The 20733-nt window shown below is 43.0% G+C and overlaps 1 protein-coding gene across 1 annotated transcript; it reads right to left on the reverse strand.

Annotated features, from left to right (window-relative positions):
- Positions 1-239: 239 nt before the first annotated feature.
- On the reverse strand, positions 240-19581 carry LOC139472898 (uncharacterized). Its single transcript, XM_071255361.1, has 6 exons — positions 19279-19581; positions 7430-7514; positions 5228-5427; positions 3996-4081; positions 739-928; positions 240-362 (listed from the first exon to the last, which is right to left on the reverse strand). The coding sequence occupies exons 1-6, from the start codon at positions 19579-19581 to the stop codon at positions 240-242; spliced, it is 987 nt and encodes a 328-aa protein (XP_071111462.1).
- Between the last annotated feature and the right edge of the window lie 1152 nt (positions 19582-20733).

The following is a 20733-nucleotide window of genomic DNA, read 5'->3' on the forward strand; positions in this document are numbered from 1 at the left end:
GTACGTTATGCAACATACGTTTTTGAAACGTCAGCAAAAAGCGACATGAGGAGTACACAAGCCGAGTGACGTCAAATGTGTCACCCATTGTATGAAAGAAACGTCTGATACTCCGCTGACTGCGCACAATGACACAATGTTCTCATTGCTTTGTAAGTCCAAAACTCTTAAGCTCTGCTGTGGGATGTTTTCATTTTGCAGGGTTTGTTACCGAGAGTCAGTTGATCATGACAACAACGTTACATGGTGATGTACACTGCTGTGAGGATGGCGTCGCCAAAGAACCAGATGCTTTCCGGAATCGCATCCGGGTATCTGTCTGTGAAGTTATGTATGCTTGATCCATCTACATTTGATCCTAGCTGCAAGGAATCAAATGGAACATCCTTCATTATCCGTTACTGACGATCTCTAGCCCATTTTTATATTGTGATGTTCCTTAATACTTAATGCTTTTAAATGTTCCGCAACTAGTTTTAATCCTTATCTTTTTTCTACACTGAAAGGGACCGTTACAATTTAGTTTGTGATTTTTGTTAGTGCAGACTATCACGGTCAGGAACACCTACAAGTCTGCTGGACATTTTTGAATGTTATACAGTGGATAATTGCCTTCACTGCTTCAAAAACGTAAGTTGTCTTATTTAACTGTTGGTCAGACTCAGACGCAGTAATTACTTCCTGTTTGTGATCGTCTCAAAGCTCGCGTAGAGGATGTTTGAAGAAACAACAACATACCATGTATATGCCTCGGTCCAGTCGTATCTCCACCAGAGACTCTTTACCCACTGCCAATGGGACCGGCGATAGCCTAATCGCTGTTCCCCACACACCGGAGATGAGTGAGTTGAATACTAGACTGTTTTCATTCAGTCGGAAGGAAATATGATACAGGAGATTTCCTCCTCCGTAAAAATCTGTACTTAGTCTAAAAAAAAGAGGACATATTGTTAGTATATTATATGCTTTTAAAAATGTTTACAGCTCGAATACAAAACAAGCACCAATTTTGGAAAAGACGATGGTGGTTCTGCCAGTTTTTCTTTGCGCTGTAGAATCCTCATTTGATGTTTGATTAAAAAAGGTGTATGGAATTGGAGCAAAGTGATTACGTTCTTGACGAGATTGGTATAAAGGCTGTTTGTTTGTATTTGTAGCCAATCAAATATGTTTGATTTTGAACAGCTTTCTAAGAGGTTGATCTGCAGACCCCAGAATTAACATATGGAAAAAAATGTTTTAAGGCACTGAAACCCTGCTTCCTGTTTGGACGACAACCCCAGCTTCTGATGGGAAGCCTTTTCGATCCTGATTTTTTCGGGTGTGCGTGTCAATTCCCTTTCTTAAGACAACACACGCCGATTTATCTGTTTCGGTGCCTGGACTGAGCCCCGTTTTTTTCCAAATCGACACGACCCTTGTGTTTGTTTTTTCATAGGAACAAAATGCATTTTCCATTGGAGAGAAAGCACAAGTCGCTCAGGTGCTGTCTTCTGATTACTCGACAACCCATGGTTCTGATTGGCCAGATGTGTTGACCAATCAGAGACCAGCACAGACCCTGGGCCACCTTCTGATGGGTCGACAACCCAAGCTTCTGATTGGTCAGATTGGGGGAAGGTTTATCTATATAAAGGAGGGCAGACGTTCATCATGACTGGCAAACAGAGTACACCGTACCGTTTGGAGAAGGCAGAGACGTCTTGATCCCTATGGTTAAGAAGCGCTAACCATACTTACCGTTTGACATTGAACCTAAACTACTTGGAAACCGTACCGCCTGCCCCTAGAGCTACCACCTTTATTTTAAAGGGTGATCGAGGACTTCTATCAACAGATATTAGGCCAGAAGGGGGATCGCATTGGTCTGGGTATCCGACACCCCTCTTTGGACACCATTAAACGGATTCCAATTCGCCGCTTTGAAGATCTCCATGGCCAAGATATCTTGCTTGCCGTGGAAAACGTCCAACAGTCCAACAAAAACCTTGCCATCGATGCCACCATGGTTGCGACTTTAGTACACGTAACAGATCCTGGGGGGCTAGGATCAGGCAGTGGCCGACGTCTAACTAACATGCTGGGAGTGAAATCAGTTTTAGAACACAAAAAGTGCCTTGTACAGATCATGAACGAAGATCAATCCTGTTTGGGAAAGGCCATTGTGTTGGCACAGCATTATGCCCAGAAGCCCAACCCTCCGACCAAAGAATGGTCAAGGCTGAGAAAGAGACTGACGAGAACGGATCAAGCAGATGTTCAAGGCAAATAGGCACGGGGATTGTTTCAGCGCCTTGGCATTCCTGAAGGCCCCTGTCAGAGCCTGGTCGATCTAGAACGTGTGGGACGTGCCTTGGCCCAAATCAACTATCAACTGAAAGTCTACAGTAAAGATGTGTTCAATAGTCTGTTGTACAAGTGTGAAGAGGCACCACCCGACGCCACCGTGCTGCATTTATACCATTATCATGACCACTACGATGTGATCACTTCCATGGCAGCCTTTTATGGGTCTAAGCATTACAGCGAACTCTGCGGCCACAGTTATGTTCATCCCGAAAAACATCCCTGCTGCAAGCAATACCACTGCCACCGCTGCCTCCACTCTACCCCTTGTGGAGTCAAGGAAGATCTTGGGATGTCTTGCTTGACATGTCAAGGATGGTTCCGAAATCAACACTGTTACAACCGACCTGTTTTCAGCTTGTCTGCATCTTGGAGACGCCAATAAGCGGGCTTCATTCTTAGTATGTTGAGAACCCGTGACCCCAGATGATTGATGCTACGTCACCCATCTACGTGGAGCCAATGATGCAGAGGAGGGGGAGGCGGGATGCTACAACCAAGTCCGACGAGACAACAAATTCCTCTACTATGATTTTAAATGTACGCAAGAGACGGGGGTGCACATCCCGAATTTGTGCGTGGTGCATTTATGATGTGGACGGTGCATCGGTCAAGCGACAAAGGAGAGAAGAAGGTCATGGTTTCCAGCCGCGAGAAAGTGTTTCAAGGCCCCACCACGCTAGACGTGTGTGCATGGTTGATGACCCTGTCCAAAAAACCCAAGAAGAGGAACCAAGAGGAGGACGTACGCAAGGGGGCAGCAGCACACCTAGGCAAAAGAAAACATGACAGAACCCTCTCAAGCAAGCCCCCTACAAAGGAGGAGGGGGAGGATGCCATGGAGGTGGACGCACCCGCCCTGATTGAGGAGGAGGAGACAAAGGAGAACACACCCGTCCAGCCCCCTGAGAAGGATGACGTCATTTATGCTCATAACGCGCGGGAGTATGATCTACACTTGATCATGAAGGGCATGCTCCCACATCTGGTGAAACCCCCAGCTGAGATTCTAAAAGGGCTACAGATTTTACAGACGACCGTGGGATGCTTGTGTTTCAAAGACAGTTTGAATTTCCTGACAGAGTACGGCATGGATCCTTTTGTAGAGCTGGTGACACTCCCATCCTCTCCGCGAAAATCTTCCAAAACCTCTTTCTGAAATTAAAAACCATAGCCGTCATCCCAACTCAAGGCTACCAACCCAAGAGAAGATACTCCCAGGCCTTTATGAACTGGTTATGTTATCTCATGGAGACCGACCCTGATCTGCACATCTAGCACGCCAAGAATGGGGGTGAAAAGACGTTCACGTGCGGAGAGGGTAAACTTTGTTACAGTGTGGATGGCTACGATCCAGCGACAGTTACCGTCTATGAATTCATGGGCTGTTTCTGGCATGGGCGCCGGTCCTGTTACAAGACCAAACGTGGAGACCAAACGTCGGGGGCTAAAGTGACACGCTGTTAATCAAGTCACTGTGCCTGACCACTCGAACCGTTGCTTGGCAAGCATATGTTGCTTGAGACCAACTCTAACCCGGAATTCCCACGGAGACAAATACACATTCAATACATGTAACAACATTCTCTGAGCGCTCACTCTTGTTCTTTTGTTCACCATAATTATGAATGCAAATATCTATCCTTTACCGATTAGCGGCCTTTGGAGTGATGTTCGTTGCCACTTTGAAACGCCTTGAATTCCGACAAGGCACGACCAAGCGGGAGTTCATCACCTGTGTAAACAAAAAAAGTATGAATTATTTTTCACAAGCTTGATAATTTCTGTATCATTTTGTCAACAGTTTACGTACGTCTCGCAAACATCAACGTAATAAAGAAAGTTCCATGATAAGTCGTAAATAAACAAACATAACTCGGACAATTGAACATGTTTGAAGGCAACATACGGGAACTCAGGTCTTTTATGTTTAATTACCGCCTTTGATTTTATAACTTCTTTCGGGATATTTGGAAATCATTCTTGCTTATTTATGACATCAAACAATCCACCTTAATTTGCGGATTATTAATAAAAACTGTTATGGCAAGGACGTATTAATTGTACAATAACTATCTCTGTCTCGGCAACATCCAAATAATTGCATGCTCTTATATGCTGTTTATGGAACAGTTGTGCACAAATCTGTATTGCCAAAGCAAATTAATGCCGCTTCTCAGATGTGCTTTATTGTACGAATGTCTTTGTTGTTGCGTCGCTATATGGCTGAAATAATGACGTTAAATTTTAACTCACTCACTTTGTTGCTGATACCTGCCTTTGTGCGATGAACATCGAATTGAATTTCCGTTATACATTTATTGCCACATACTGTTCCTTCCCTCTCTTACACAGCTACAAGAATCGTCTTATAAGTAATAATTCACACAAGGGCAGACAGAACCAGAACAAGTGCCAAAGACCAAAAAAGCCCAAAATCTGCTTCTTCTTCCATTGCCTATATTCAAGAGTATATTGATAAGTGCACTACGTGTTGTTTCTTAATAAATTCTTAACGCAGTTTTATTTGGTCGATATTTTTCCATCTTGTCACAATCCTTATTATACACGGAGAAGGGACGGTCGGTGTTCGATCCCCGACCGCGTCATACCAGAATACGTTAAAAGTTGGTACTTGTTGTTGCCCTGCCTAGCGTGGTGCATTATGGACCTAAAACAATAAGTGGTCAAGCTAGTACGAGCACGCACGCACACACACACACACACACACACACACACACACACACACACACACGTACGTGCATGAACGTCGTTGTTAAAGTGTAATAATATTGAACGCGACGTAACACCGCATTTCATATCACCTTACCTTGAAGATACATTCACACTCAACGTTAATTTTACCACATAACAATCCTACCGGGTTGTCCCAACTGTACTGTGCGCACGGGCCGACAGAACCGTTCCAATTCCCTGTCAACTGGCAAACTCTGCTGTGTCTAGCAGTGCACATCATGAAGTTGTTCTTGCAAGTGTATTCTGCCACTGCTCCTTCGTACACTCCGTCATAATGCATCTCAGCATTGGCAACAGCAGGTGGTGCTGCACAGCCTTGAAACTCTGTAACATTAAATAACAACAAAAGCGATATAGATTTTACTTAACGAATCGGTCATAATCAGGATCTTAGATTTTAACCCACTAATAACATCAGATAAATGTGGTGGCTACTGATATATACCGAACGGCAAAAGAAACGTCACCCCAAGTAACATTGCGTGAAAAATGAAATTTGATGATAAAAAAACAAAGCAGATCACAATAAAACCGAGCCAAACGCATCACGGCAACGGCCATGGTAACCTGATGCATGTTAGTTCAGTGCAAATTTAAATGCACATGCGTTCCACCATTTCTTGCCCTATAGAAATCCACGCAGATCGGATAATATTCATTCGTTATTGAATTGCTACCACATACCAAGATTGACAAGAAATCAGCGACACCACGCCCTTGGACGATTGCAAACTGGACAAACCGCCTGGCAAGTAGCCAGTGGCAAGTCCACGTAAGGACCATATACAGGCTCCAGCAACGGTACCAGACCACCAACACAACAGATGACCAACCTCGTAGTGGAAGGCCAAGGGTCACCACCCGATGTCAGGATCGTCAGATTGTGTGACAGCATCTTCAAGATCGCTTTCAATTACTGCTGCGGAAACTTCTCGACAGACCATAGGGACACAACAGAGACGCATTAGTGTGGACACCATGCGTCGACGATTGACGAGCAGACACCTCCACTGTCAAAGGCCACACAGAGGACCAATTCTTACACCACGTCATCGTAGGGACCGTCTTCAGTGGGCAACACAGCACTAGCATTGGTGCCATCAGCAGTGGAGTCCTCTTCTCAGACGAGAGGAGTTACTGTATCTCAAGAGCAGATGGCAGAAAGAGAGAGTCTGGCGGCGCCGTGGGGAACGTTATTCGGATGCTTGTGTTGTTGAGATAGACTCGTGGCGTGGTCCAAGCATCATGGAATGGGGTGCACAGAGGGTCGGCCCTGTAGTCTTCCAGAACATCGGTCCAGGAGAGTCAATGGTGTACTAGCAGTTCGGCACATTGATCAAGCCTCGAGACCACACAACATACCTAATTTGGCATGTCGCCACAATCAAGAGTTTCAGCATGATAAAGGCAGTGCCCATACTGAGAGAGCAACAAGAGACTTCCTCCAGCAGAATGGCATCAGAAACATGCAGTGGCCTGCCCTCAGTCCCGATTTAAATCCCATTGAGCACCTGTTGGACGAGATTCAAAGACGGCTGAATGACGTCCGACCAAGGCCGACAACAGCAGCTGAACGGCGTCAGACGTTTCTCAGAGTGTGGGCTCAAGTGCCTATGGCCTTCATCAACCTCCTCATCCATTCCATGTATCGACGTTGCACGGCACTCATTAATGCATATGGCGGACACACGAGATACTGACTTGTGATGCTATTTTCTCCGAGACTAGTTTTGTGTTTCACTTTAAGAATTTTTGACACTTTAATTTCAACCTTGGTGATGAGTTTGGTCAAGTCTCAAAGTATGTTTAGTGTGTTTGGACAAATAAGGTATATCATATATCTATTCATGGTGACGTTTCTTTTGCGGTTCAGTATATTTTAGAGGTCACTGTCAGTAAAGAATCATTTATACTCGGTTGAAACTCGGTTTCTTTTCATGGGTATGGTTCTTGCAGGAGTTACATTGCTTTCAACATGATCAAGGTTTTTTGTTCTGGTCATGTGAACTGAAATAGGGTTCAACGTCTCGCCTTTCCGCGCGTGTGTTGCTGCTTGTTCTAGCCAGGAGTTATGCCGTGCCACAGTTTAACATGGATACTCCACTTAGACCAGTCCTTGCTTTATCCCCTTAATGCCTAGCACATTAGTAATAAATGGTACCCTCTTTTATGTCCTTTCGTATGACGCGGCTCGGGATCGAACCACTAACCTGTCCGGCCAGACACACTTTCTCATTATGCTTCCTCATCCAAATCCAAGCCAAATGATTCCAAATGAATGATAATGTAAAATAGTGTTGATGTTCTGTTCAAGTCAATAGCTTACCCGTCTCACATGAAGCCCGACCCAGTCGATCTAGATAACATCTGGACATTGGACAAGCTTTCTCCGAGCAGGCGCCAGCGAGTGACTGTGTAAAACAATACATGCATATGACATTACGTGTGCTTCCAATACACAAAAAGACTCAGCTGACCGTTCAGCCAGCCAAATTTGGAAATGTAAAATGTTTCAAAACCAATATTTCTTCCAGCTGTTTTGATATAGATGAAATGCGACTGCTAACATCCAATCGCCTCACAGGGCGTTGTATACTCCCCAGGGAGATGAGAATGAGAATGAAAAGCGAGTACCCACAGGTCAAATTATTGTTGGCGCTTTGAGCATGCACCGAGTGTGGAGGCCAGCGCAATATAACTAGCCACATTATGATAATGATTATGATTATGATGTCCAGATTAAATACAAAACGCAGCAAATAGGGTTTGGCACAGTCAGGCTGGTCAGACTCTTGCCCCTCTACACGCGACAGCGAATGGGACTTCTTCCTTGAAGTGCTGCCTAGTGGAACCCAGACTGAACTTTTCGGAAAATTTGAAGATTCCCTGCACTGCAGCCTCCTGCATTACCCAGATTGTCAGAAGGGCTGTATTCGTGGCAGCAAACCTGGGCAGTCTAGGATTTTCTGCTAGATCATGTTTAAGACTGACATTTTTTTATATCTATATGGGACTTGTAATCTTTGGTTTTGGTTTGGTTTGATGTTTAAAGCAACATTCAGCAATATTTCAGCTATATGACGGCGGTCTGTAAATAATCGAGTCTGGACCAGACAATCCAGTGATTAATATCATGATCATCAATCCACGCAATTCGGATAGATGACATGCATAAACCAAGTCAGCAAGTCTGACCACTTGAACCTGTTATTCGGGTATTACGACAAGCATAGTCACCTTGTACAGCAAGCATGGGTTTCTGAAGACCTTAAAACTGTATATATAGAAAATAACTGAAGATATCAATCTATGACCAGAAACCAGATTTTTTTTATTTTATGAAATAGGTGGTGTTAGAATATACCTCTGATATATTAGTTATTAACTGGTACTATACTGTTTTATAATTCATCTGTAAAACTTTTGAATGTCTTTGTACTCGTATGTATTTATCTATCTATGACACTTCTTTGAATACAACTTTAGTTTTGCTAAGAATGTTTTTTTTAAACTATTCTTTACAATGTAATTTAAATAGGGCAGATATATGTTAATACATATACAGGATTGAACTGACAACAATATATCATCAACGGCAGAGCCCAAGTACTTTTCAAATTTGTATTCCACAACACGAAAAATGATATGTACATGTAAAAACGCAAACGAAAAACCTCTAACCCTGACAAAATCGTCATCACTGAAGGCCTGACCAAACATCGCCATTCACTAATTAAAAGGCTCCTAGAACTCAAGAAAGCCACCTCAATGTACTCATTCTGGACCTTTGATGGTAGGATATCTGCATGCAAACAAGGCGGAAAGCGATTTTGGATCAACTGTCTTGCAGACATTGATGATTTGATAAATTCATAAATGTGTTGTGACCTCTTGACCAGTACCTGTTTAGGTATTATGCCAACGGCATCTATATTCTGAAAGTGACCATCATCTTCTGACTTCTTCCTACATTAAGATGTCATTAAACAGATGCATCTTGGTCACAGCTATAGCTGTACTTACATAGTCCCACCTAAGCCAACAAAATAAATTTGTGGCAACACACCCTACTTGTCGCCATCATTATGTTTCACACTGTACGCTTTTGTATCATATTTCCTCTATTCATTTTGAACAAGACCAAGCTTTTTCCTGGATCTTTTCTATGTTACTTGTACATACTTCATGTGTTTGTCCTTTGTCCACAAACAGACTACAGTTCAAGACTTTTGAACATTTTGTACTACACAATCAAGAAGAACTTATATATTCATTATGCCTCTACAGCGCGCTTAACATTCGATTAGTTATATTCTCCAGGGCGACGATTGGATTATTTTATAATAAATGTATGCCATGTATGTATGCCATGTATTCCAACTCCACAGAAAAGGGATATGCATGCCCTCTATCGACACACCAGCGGGCATAGCAGGCCCATCTATCCTCCTTCGTTTGTCGAATCCCTCTGCGAAGCCAGTATTGTGTCTGCAACTCGTGTAGGAATACCGGTCTTCTGGAGGCGATTCCTGACAGTGGCCAAGCCACCCACTGAATCCTAGGATTCGGGTGGAGTGCCCCATTCTAGGATAGGAGGTCCGGTCTTAAAGCTAATAGAACAGGAGGCTGAGCCAGAAACCTGAGTATTACGGGAAACCAACTCTGCGCCAACCAAAGAGGTGCCAGTAGCACAAGAAGCCGCGCAAGCTGAATGGCTAGCTGAGAAAGGACCCGGGGAATCAGAGGAACTGGTGGGAAGGCCCACAGAACTATGTCCGTCCAATTTAGCTGGAAGGCATCCGGTGCCACCGACCTCGGGTCTGGGACTCGAGAGCAGATTACTGGTGTCTGGTGGTTCACCCCAGACGCAAACAGATCCACCTGGAACGACCCGTATAATCGGGAGATAATCCCGAATATCCCCGGGTCGAGCCTCCACTCGTGAGGAGCGAGGATCAGGCGAGACAGAGCGTCCGCACGGACGTTGTCCAACCCCCAGGAGGTAAACAGGTATCAGCCTGATAGCGTGAAGGTCGCACCATAGGAGGAACTGTCACGTCTCTTGGAGAAGCGACGGAGAAACCGTTACCCCTGCTTCCGGATGTAACTCATCGCTGTCTGGTTGTCCATTTCTAGACGAATCACCTAGCCACGAAGCAGACCCAAGAAGCGTTCGAACACCAACCTGTCCGCTCTCAGTTCCAGCACATTGATGTGCAGCTCGATCTCCTGCAGGGACCACAGTCCCGAGGCAGTGTGATCGTTCAGAACGCCTCCCCAGCCGGAGAGTGACGCGTCTGTCTGAACCGTGAGAGACGGAACGGGAGTGTCGAGGGGGAGCCCCTGGGACAGATTCTCGTCCTTGGTCCACCACTGAAGGTGTGGAATGAGCCACTCTGGGGTCTCGAGAACATTCTCGATATATTCGTCCTGATATTACGTTGTCACAACGTTATTATAACGTCAACGTGCAACGTTATTTCACAACGTTATGACAACGTTGCACATTCACGGTGTGAAAACGTTGTGCATTGGACATCACACAACGTTTTGTAACTACTTTTCTGAAACGTTGGTGAAACGTTATAGAGTTTGCTTCTCGATAGTCATAAAGGAATAGAACTGCTTTATCAAAATCAACATGAATTTGTCAGAATATCAAGGCTGTAATGCATTACCTTTCTATATATTCGGCATTTGAATTTTCATCTCTTAATACTAAAATTTCCAGGACGTAATTGCGTATCTCTATGACACCGTTCTATCAGAATGACGTCACATTGTCGCGGAAGATTTGTTGTCAACAGGCATCTTAGTTCAAGCTCACTCTAGACGTATTAAAAGTGTACAACCAAGAAATTGTGCAGCAACTGGAACTGGACAGATGATCTGTGAATTCGGAAGAGGTAAGTTAATTTTTCAGAAGCAGCCTCCGCTTGTTGATATGTTTCTGTACATGCCGATCGTCAAATGATTTAAATATATCATATTATTCAGCAGTGGCAGGGTTTAGAATGCAGTTTGCCGGTCACTTTCACTGAGCGTCAGTGTTGATATTAATATTTGATATACAGAACATGATGTATATAGAGGTGAAGGAGAGCCAAGACTTTTTTCCATATTATTATTTTATGGATACCAAGGGTAATTACCAAGGGCAAGCAGTAAATGTTTGACCAGAATTCAGTCTGGCGGCGTTTTGTGGCCATCATATTATGTTCGGGTTTCGATCGTAAACGTGTAGGTCTGTAAATAGGCCTAACTTATGCATCGCCTACTGACCACTGACAGTTATCGCCATTTCTTCCGTGTTATTTCGGAAATCATTACTATTTAAAGTTTACATGTACTAATCTTCTGACTTTGATTTTTGTGAATGTAGCTCATTCAGGCTATGGGAAAGGTTAGGTTGATTTCTCTTATACAGCGAAGAGAGGGAATCAAAACAATGGAAGTATTTTCAGATCGACTCTCTGTAGGCTACAAGTTATAGCCTTAGTGTTAATGCGCTCAATGATGTTATGAAAAATTGTATTTTCGGGAAGAGACAGAAACATACTTGTTGTTTCCGAAAAGGCCTAATTAGCACTGACTGAAGTAGACTAAATGTGGACCATCAGGTTGTTGGTGCTGTCTATAAAGTTTATTTCAGCAAGACGCTTATCATGGTGTATTTTTATTATTTACAAAAAATAATCAATTCATCATTTTCCGATAACTAGATCTATGTCCGACTCCCTTCTAATGAAAACGAGCAAAGGTAAAACGAGTCTCTCGTCGCGCGCTTTAACGGTGTGTTTTGGGTATTGTCATATTGGTGATGATAAGCTAGTCGATAGTCAAAAGTTAAATATCACCATATATTGTCAGTGAGTTGGTCATCGTTTGTTTGATTATTAAGGTGAGATAGGTGTAGCCAGTGTGCACCAATGAAAAAATACAATGGAATTGATAGCAACTATATTCGTTCGGTTTTCGATCTCCATTTGTTGCCACTTAGGCTACCATACTACAGAATTATGTTTAACGATATTGAACTGTATTACAGTAAACTACGGTTATAACGAACTCAAAGGGACTACTAATTTTAGTTCGTTATAACCGTAATTCGTTATAAGCATATGTACAGCATAACTACATCATAAAGTCGGGACTTAAAATTTAGTTTGTTATATCCGTTAGATCGTTATAGGCGTATTCGTTATAACAGTAGTTTACTGTATATTAATAAACGTAGTAACAAATAAATTTCAAAAAATATTTACAGAGCTGTTTCAACTTCGTCTGGTATTGTATAAGCTATTGCATTTTGTTAATTTTCCCATGTTTCTATCTTTGTAAATGTTAGAACATATATAAATATCCTGGCATATTAATATGGAAAATATCAAGGTTAGTATTAAAAAAAAATAATCACAATTTTGATTAGGATAAATACCCTAAAGTGTTAACACTTCTATTTATAATTCATATTCAACATTCATGCTTCAAATATGGGAACTATATATTTTATTTGGCAATATATATTTTTCATTTATGTATATATTTTTCAAATAAGGTTTTAGAAACTTGGCCAACATATTCACTTGAATCACTAGTTTGTGATGTACAACAGAAAGGTAAAGTTACTGCTTTTGAATAACTACAGCTGATCTATTGACTGATAAAACTATTTGCCAATACTACCACCAGTTACATCATACTCTAAGTAAATGTGATTTATCTATACAGTACTGGTTTATTTAAAAATGTGATACTTTGTGGTTTCTGTTTTTCTTTCAGGTGGAGAAAACAGTATTGTGGGAGCATATTTGGTTCAAGTACACCACTGACAGAAAGGTATGTACATCAAAATATTATTTTGGGGAATACAACCATTATTTTGTTACATCAGAAATATGTCCCTTGCCTTGCCATTTTATAACATTTGTGTCATTTTTTATTCAGTTAACAAGGCATAAGGGGAGACTATGGATACAGTTGAATATCATCCCTGTGACTTTTCATTTGAGGACTGAAAAGGCTCCTCAGCCACTCAGCCCAAGTTCTAACTTATCATTTAATAAATAAATAAAGGTCACCTCAATCAGAATTCTGTTGTCATTTCGTTGCTGGGAAATGGATCTTAGGACATCAGATGCATAGACTATTCTGTTTGTCACAGTGTTGCTCTCAATGCTGAATGTATGGGGTAAGGACAAGAAAATTTAAATGTTTCAATTTGTGCAGGGCTTATTGTTTGATGGGTTTAATTTGCAAATTCGTGGGAAAATCAAATATCTTTTAATTGTGTTGAAACATTTGTGAACAATTTGCACATAGCCTTGAAAATTGATTGGGAAAATAAATATTATATAACCAAATTGTACATGTAATTTAAAACATTTAGATTTTTATCTTGGCCGTATTTCAAACTCTGCCAAAAGAGAGTGCATTTCATTGACTTGCTGTTTCATGGATAGGGTTAAAGTGAATTCAGTTTGCAGATTGTTTTGCTTGGTACCTGATGTCTTAACTAGATTTGTACAAACTTTTCAGGCTGCCTGGGAGGTATTGAGGAATAAGACAGGCGTTAATCTACATAGACATTGCAACAACATGCTGCAATGGCTGTAGTGTCGCCATATGTATGCGATACCTACGTTGTCGCGACGTTTTGGATAAACGTTGTAGCAACGTAAAAAACGGATGTTGTGACAACGTCTTGATTTGGCTGTATTTTGGTTTACGCACAACGTTGTACCAACCAATCTGGGAGTCTACAGATTTACGTTGTGACAACGTAACATCACAACGTTGTAGCAAGGAAAAGTCAAAGCTGTCACAACGTTGTCACAACGTAGAATTGTTTGCTGGGTAGGGTTCAGATCTGACTTCGTTAGGTTGACCATCCACCCGAGAGATACCAGAATGTCTAACACCGCTTGTGTAGCTATCTGACTCATATGATGAGATAGCGCTCGTAGCAGCCAGTCGTCGAGGTACGGATGACAGAACCGACCCTGCGACCTGGCCACTTGGGCAGGAATCAACATCAGCTTGGTGAACACCCTCGGGTACATGGAGATAGCCATCCTTGAGGTCTGTCGACGTCAGCCATTCCCAGGTCTCGACAGCAGAGATCACTGAGCGCAGTGTCTCCATCCTAAGGACGGTACCTCTATGAGTTTGTTCAGTTTTCTCAGATTGAGAATAGGCCTGAACCCTCCGTCTTTTTAAGTGACGAGGAAATAAGTCGAGTAGTAACCCTCTCCTTCCTGTCTCAATGGAACCGGCTTGATAGCAGCTTTGTCTAGCCGTGCTACGATCTCGGCACGAAGTATGTCCGCCTTCTCTCGGGTAGCGGGCACCAGAGTGTGCCTTATCCCGGAGAAGGGTGGCGGAAGAAGTTTCCACTGAGGTAAGTGGCCCTCCCCGAGTGTGGACATGACCCAGGGATTAGATGACACCTGCTCCCATTCCGTCAGGAAGAGAGAGAGTCGGCCGCCCACGGGAACTTCCGGCAACAGGCAATGAGCCCCAACAGACGGCAGCCCGAGGACTGTCAACGGTTGGGCCACCTGGGGCTTGCCCTTCTTGCCCCTCCCAACGCCCTTGCCTGAAGGAAGCAGCTGCTTCCAAACACGCTTGGACTTCCGATCCGGCGTATCGGCATAGGTGGAGGGAAGGGGGGAGGCCAGCTTGTGCAGCTTGGTGCTAGGCACCTCCAACAAGGCCTTAGAGTCCTTGATGGATGCGTATAACACAGCGGTCTCACGAACTACCTGCTGCGCCCCAGGGAAGAGGGTAGAACCAAACCTATATGGGAGCGCAAGTAGTTCTTGGCGTGTGGATGCCGAGTACATGGACACGGACATCCACAGCTGGCGCATGCCCATGACTGCACTCATCAACTGGGAGGCGCAGCTACGGATAGCATCCCTCGCCAGATGACTGTGGACCTCGGTGAGTGGCCAGGCAACTCCAAAGAGTCGGACTGCCCCTCCGCCACCAGCTCACGCTGCACAGCAGACAGGTAAGCTGAGTGGACGGCGATACGGAGCTGTTGGCCAGCTTTACGGTATTGCTCCTCAAAGCAGACGTAAGCCGCCTTTAGCTCCACCCCGCACATAGGGAAGGGTGGCAAACGCCGGCCCTGCTTAGCCTTGGCTAAGTGGGGGTCGAAGACATCACCAGGGTCACTGAAGTCCAGACGCACTCATCCACGACCGGCACCTCGAAGTCACGGTCCTCCGCCTAGTAAGTTTGGGAAGATCGAACCTTTTACGGGCACCCGATAGCAGAGGACCGATGACCTCGAGTACCAGCAAAGTCAGAATGCGGAGCCGCACCTGGGGCGCTTTGCACGGAGCAAACGCGTCCCCCAGAAGGCGAAACTCAGACGGATCCGAAATGGGCATAGGGGCAGCCACCTGAGGCAGTACTTGGACAATCTTATCCCTGACTTGCTTCAGCGAGGATGCGAAGGAAAAACTCCCCAGAGCCTCCGAGTCATCCCCTCCCTCCTCCATCCACTCCTCACCCCTCGACTCCGAGCCGAAGGTAGCCTCCGACTCCTCATCGAGAGAGGAAGTAGATGGAACAGGAAGGGGCGCCCTAAGGCCTGGGCCATCCCTCCGCCAGGGAGCGACCGCGAACCGCATCTGACGCCGACGCCCGGGGAAGCCCCGCCCGGAGCTGGTACTTGACATCCTCGAACATCGACGCCAACCTTCGACCGCAGAAGCCCCGAAACATCAGCAAGGTTAAAAGGTGCAGGGGAGGGGGGTACCTCGAGGACCCGAGAGCCGTCACCCCCGGACTGCGATACAGGCGCAGTGGAGGTGGAAGGGACCAGGGCGGAAGACTTGGTCGTCTTGCCCTTACCTTTTGACGGGGGGGGGGGGGGGGGGGGGGGGGGGGGTGGTCAGATTTTGCCGAACGAATGTCTGCCCCAGCCTCCAATAATCCCGTAAAATGAATTAAGTCAGCGTGTCTACGTTTTCTGGCCCAGGGAGTGAAGGCGCCACATATGGCACACGACTGGTCATCGTGGCCCTGCTCCGCCAAGCAGCGATTGCACTTAGGGTGGGAGTTCTGCGGTGGTATCGCCGCGTCGCACCCCAAACAACCTTTGAAAGTCTGCAAGAGACCGACAACTCTAAATGGATAGGGGATGATATGTATCAGTGCGAATTGCAAAAATTGCAGAAAGATATATGTATAATTACAACACAACATATGCAAAGGCGTAACGAAAATGCGACACGCAAAATCGATAGCCAAGGCCGTGTATACATTTGTAACATATAAAGGGAGCGTAGTAAACCTCCCCCCCGAGCGGGAAAAAAACCACAGTAACTTGCGCCCGCAGTGCAATTTATTAAAGTTACAGCCGGGTTGAAAAGCGAAATAAAGTTAAGATAAAAAAAGCCATGTAGGTTGTACCCGAACATGGAATTTTACCAAACAGAATAAGCTACACAGCGGCCTCCATACGAGAAACGAGCACGTGGCGGCCGAGGGACAACATATAAAACCAATAAATGCGAGGAATTACGCCTTTGCAAGAAAGAAAGGGAAAATATCACACATACAGATTGAGCCATGTCTTCAATATTCCACAATAAGTAGGACGAAGTTTTCAATTCTCAGCGGTCTTAGAAGTACGTCTGTACGCTCCCCTCGGCGTGTGTCGCCTGTAGAGGGTGAGGCCCCGTTGGGGTTGTCGTAAATCATACAAAAACGCTGTTTTTTGTGCGGTAACATTTTTTATTAAGGAAAATGGTTACAACTATGTCATGTAGATTTTCTTGAGCAAGGAAAATGCAATAAGTGCCCCAAGGAGGATTTAACCTGAAAGAGAATACAAAAATACGGTGTAACGGGCAAGCTATTACTATGGTTAGAAGACTATATTAGTCAGAGGAGACAAAATGCTTTTGTAAATGGCAGCTTTTCATCTTTGAAATTCACCAGAGCTGGTGTCACCTAGGGCACGGTATTAGGTCAGTTTTTGTTTTTAGTCTACATCAACGATCTCACTGATAATCTAGTGAATTCTACTCGCCTTTTGGCACACGATACTTCCATTGGTACATCATCTCTTCACTTACAAATGATAGAACACGGATTAAACAGTGATCAAGAGCTTCACAATACCTGGGCCAATAGATTGCTAGTTAAGTTTAACCCGGACAAAATAACATTTATTCTGTTCACCCATTGTCAAAACCTCCGTGCATATACTATTTATAACAATACTGCACTTAGCGCATCTATCTTGCACAAACATTTGGGCGTTACTCTCTCTCATGATATGAAGTGGACAACTCACGTTGATAACATTTGCCGTTCAGCTTACAAAATTATTTGTTCGTTAAGAACCGTTAAATATTTACTTGACAGACCAAACTTGTCCCAAGTCGATCTTGTTTTCGTAAGGCCTATATTAGAATATGCTTCAGAGGTATGTGATAACTGCAGACAAGAAAATTCGGAAAAAACTTGAAATGATTCAACTCGAAGCCGCTCGCATAGTAACAGGTCTTCCTAAATTCTCAAGATCTAATTTATATTTTGAGACAGGATGGGAATCACTATCTTATAGAGGGAAAAAAAACAAAAAACAATTGTACAATCTACAGTATTGTTAATAACCTATGTCCATCGTATTTACATGACACTTCACCACCCACAGTATCAACTATTAGTAGATATGAGTTACGAATTTAGAACACCATGAATTTGGCGCATGCATGAACAGTTACGTAACAACACTCATTTATACCTTCTTCAATCTAACTATGGAATAAGTTACCCCGGAATACAGAAGTGCAACATCATTATCAAATTTTAAACATAATATTAAAACAACCATTGCGGCTCCACCTCTATACTTCTCAACCGGTAACCGAAGAGCTAATATTTTACATACATGCCTAAGGCATTCTTGCAGTTCCCTAAATTCAGAACTCTTTAAAGTAAATTAATCTGATACTTTGTCCTGCTCTTGTGGAAACTTTGTGGAAACTTGTTTTTGCATGTCCCAATTACACTATTCCCAGAAATATCATGTTCGCTAACATTATAAAAGCTGAAACTACATGCACAATGCAAAATATTCTCTATGATGTATCCCTAGCTGAAAGTCACAATAACCTCATCTTCAACAGCATTCAAAAATAGATACGAGTAACCCTTCATCATAGATATAGAATATCGCTCTGCGACCACTTATTATGAATTATGCCATTAGTGTATAAAGTGCTTGCATGTATATGAATACATGGGTATCTCTGCCTCTGTCTGTAAGCATAATGTTTACGCGTATGTATATCTTGGTGTATGTTAGTAGATATGTATGCGTATGTATATATATGTATGCATGCATATACAAGGGTATATGTGTATGTATGTAGTGTATGTGTGCATATATGTACATGTATATAAGTGTATGTATGATTGTGTAATTATATATATGTAGCCTTGCATGTGTTTTGGATTAATGTGTATATACAAGTAAATTGTGTTTAGATAGGCATTTCTTATGTATGTCTATGTTATTCTTGCAAACATTCTGTTTGTGGTCTTGTGTAAATATAAGTCTCTTTGTTACTATAAATGTAATATCTGCATATGTTTTTGAGTATGTGTATGTATGTGTGAGTATATATGATTATGTGTATATATGATTATGTGCATATGTATGTATTTCTGTATACGTATGTATTAGTATGTGTGTATGTGTATGTGTATGTGTATGTGTATGTATAATGAATGTCTGTACATAGAGAGTAGGGAAAGGGCCACCTAAGTTGGATAACTTTTGCCCAATCCCATTGTCCATATATGTTAATAATATATGTTTAAAACAAAACAAACACTATATATCCCTGTCGAGGAGATTAAAATCTAGTTTAACATGTTTTCTATAAATGTAATGATGATCATCATGATCAATACGACCATCATGATCAACAACATCATCATCTCCAAATATATTTGTTTTACTCTGACGAATGTCGACAATATACGCAGTGAACTCTGGCATATTTTGTCACTTGTGACAGTATATGCCTGGCGACAAGATGTGCCGTGAACGTTGGCACACATGTATATTGCTTCGCGACAATATATGCGTAACATAGCCTTATTGTGTGTGAAACATAGCAATAATTAATGATATAACAGTACCTTAGGCCAGTGGTTGATGTCACTGAAGAGAAATCCCGACTGTGTTGTGACTGCCACCTGGTCACTGCTGTTGCTGTTGAGTTCACAGATGCGGGTCTTGGTCTCAAAGTTGAAGGACATGCAGACTGAAGACATCAGACATGCCGATGCACAGGAATAGACAGACTGTGACCTTACTTTCCTAAATATGTAACGTTCAATATGCGCATCTACCGCCACAACAGAAGAGGCGTTGAAGCAAGTGCAACATCCTGATCCTACACCAGTCAGGAATAGGACCATGGTAGAAAGTCTTAAATGCATTTCTGTTTTCTGAGAAACAAGATCGGTAAAAGAGAAGTATCAATGAAAGTTGCTGACGAAAACGTAGTTCTTGTAGATATATTGTCCATCCACCCGTCTTCTTTGTCAGCTTACTATGTTTGGCTTCAAGGATAAGACCGCCCCTTTTAGAAACAGTACTGGAGTTTGGAGTCACTTCTAGATTAGGTATTCTACAATAGGAGGTCTTGGATATTCTCTTTAGCAAAGTAAGAAATGATTGAGGAAGGCATATAGTCAACTAAACCTCTTTCATCTTTTCACCATTGTCAAAGAATCAATATAACTAAATTTTCCATGGATTTGCCATGAGATGCTACGCTTGAAAGTCTGAAAGGAGAAAGCCATGAAGCTTGCAAACAACGTTTTACAGTTAAAACACGGTGTTCTTTTGTACCAAACGACCCAGGGAAACAAGCAGAATAATCGATTGCAACTATGTTTCTCAGTGATATAGAGTTTGTTAAGCTGCTGAGTTCAGATTGAGAACTGACAGCATGACAAATATGGCATACTCACACTAGCTGCCAAATTCCGTTATTTGGATTCACAAGCATATACAATGTACTGACAAACAAACATTTAATGTCCCAGGAATTTAATTCAGGAATTTTCACCAACGATCGTAGGATGCTGGCTCGCGTAAAGGACAGCCTAGCGAATTCGACCATTGTAGATATGGATAGTTTTTCAGTAAAAATGTCCCAAGCGTTTTCCAACACATTGGTATGGTGCTGACATACCAAGGAACAAACTCGAGGGGCTGCTTGTACTAGTCCGGATCTTCTGCTCAAAGGGCAGACGCGAACGACCACTTGACCATGGAGGCGGTCTTCTTCAGAAGGGTTATGACGATATATAAATTAGATAGTGACTAAGGGAGCTCAACAAATTCTAATAATTGTCAATAAAATGAGACAAAACTGATCCTGATCGCTAACTTTTGTGTTCAGGAGATATTACATCATACATTCACATGAAAAGAGACTCATGATGTGGACAAAACACATCTGAACACATCAGCTGCATAGCATGTTGTCCTCCAGTTTCGTCTTTTGCCATTGATTCGTTACTTTTATCATGTTTATCAGGGACTTAATAATAATATCCATTTTAAAATACATTAACCTTGGA

Source organism: Haliotis cracherodii, unplaced genomic scaffold (assembly GCF_022045235.1).
Source record: "Haliotis cracherodii isolate W230 unplaced genomic scaffold, xgHalCrac1.p SCAF_25, whole genome shotgun sequence".
NCBI classification, from domain to species: Eukaryota; Metazoa; Mollusca; class Gastropoda; order Lepetellida; family Haliotidae; genus Haliotis; species Haliotis cracherodii.

Bases quoted from the DNA above. Each gene is read 5' to 3' on its own strand.
- LOC139472898 (XM_071255361.1), bottom strand. From the start codon at position 19,581: ATGCATTTAAGACTTTCTACCATGGTCCTATTCCTGACTGGTGTAGGA. The intron at 5,428-7,429 runs GTAAGCTATTGA...TTAATGTTACAG, and splicing joins TCGGGCTTCATGTGAGACGG to AGTTTCAAGGCTGTGCAGCA. The intron at 929-3,995 runs GTAAAGGATAGA...TCTTTTTTTTAG, and splicing joins ACTCCAAAGGCCGCTAATCG to ACTAAGTACAGATTTTTACG.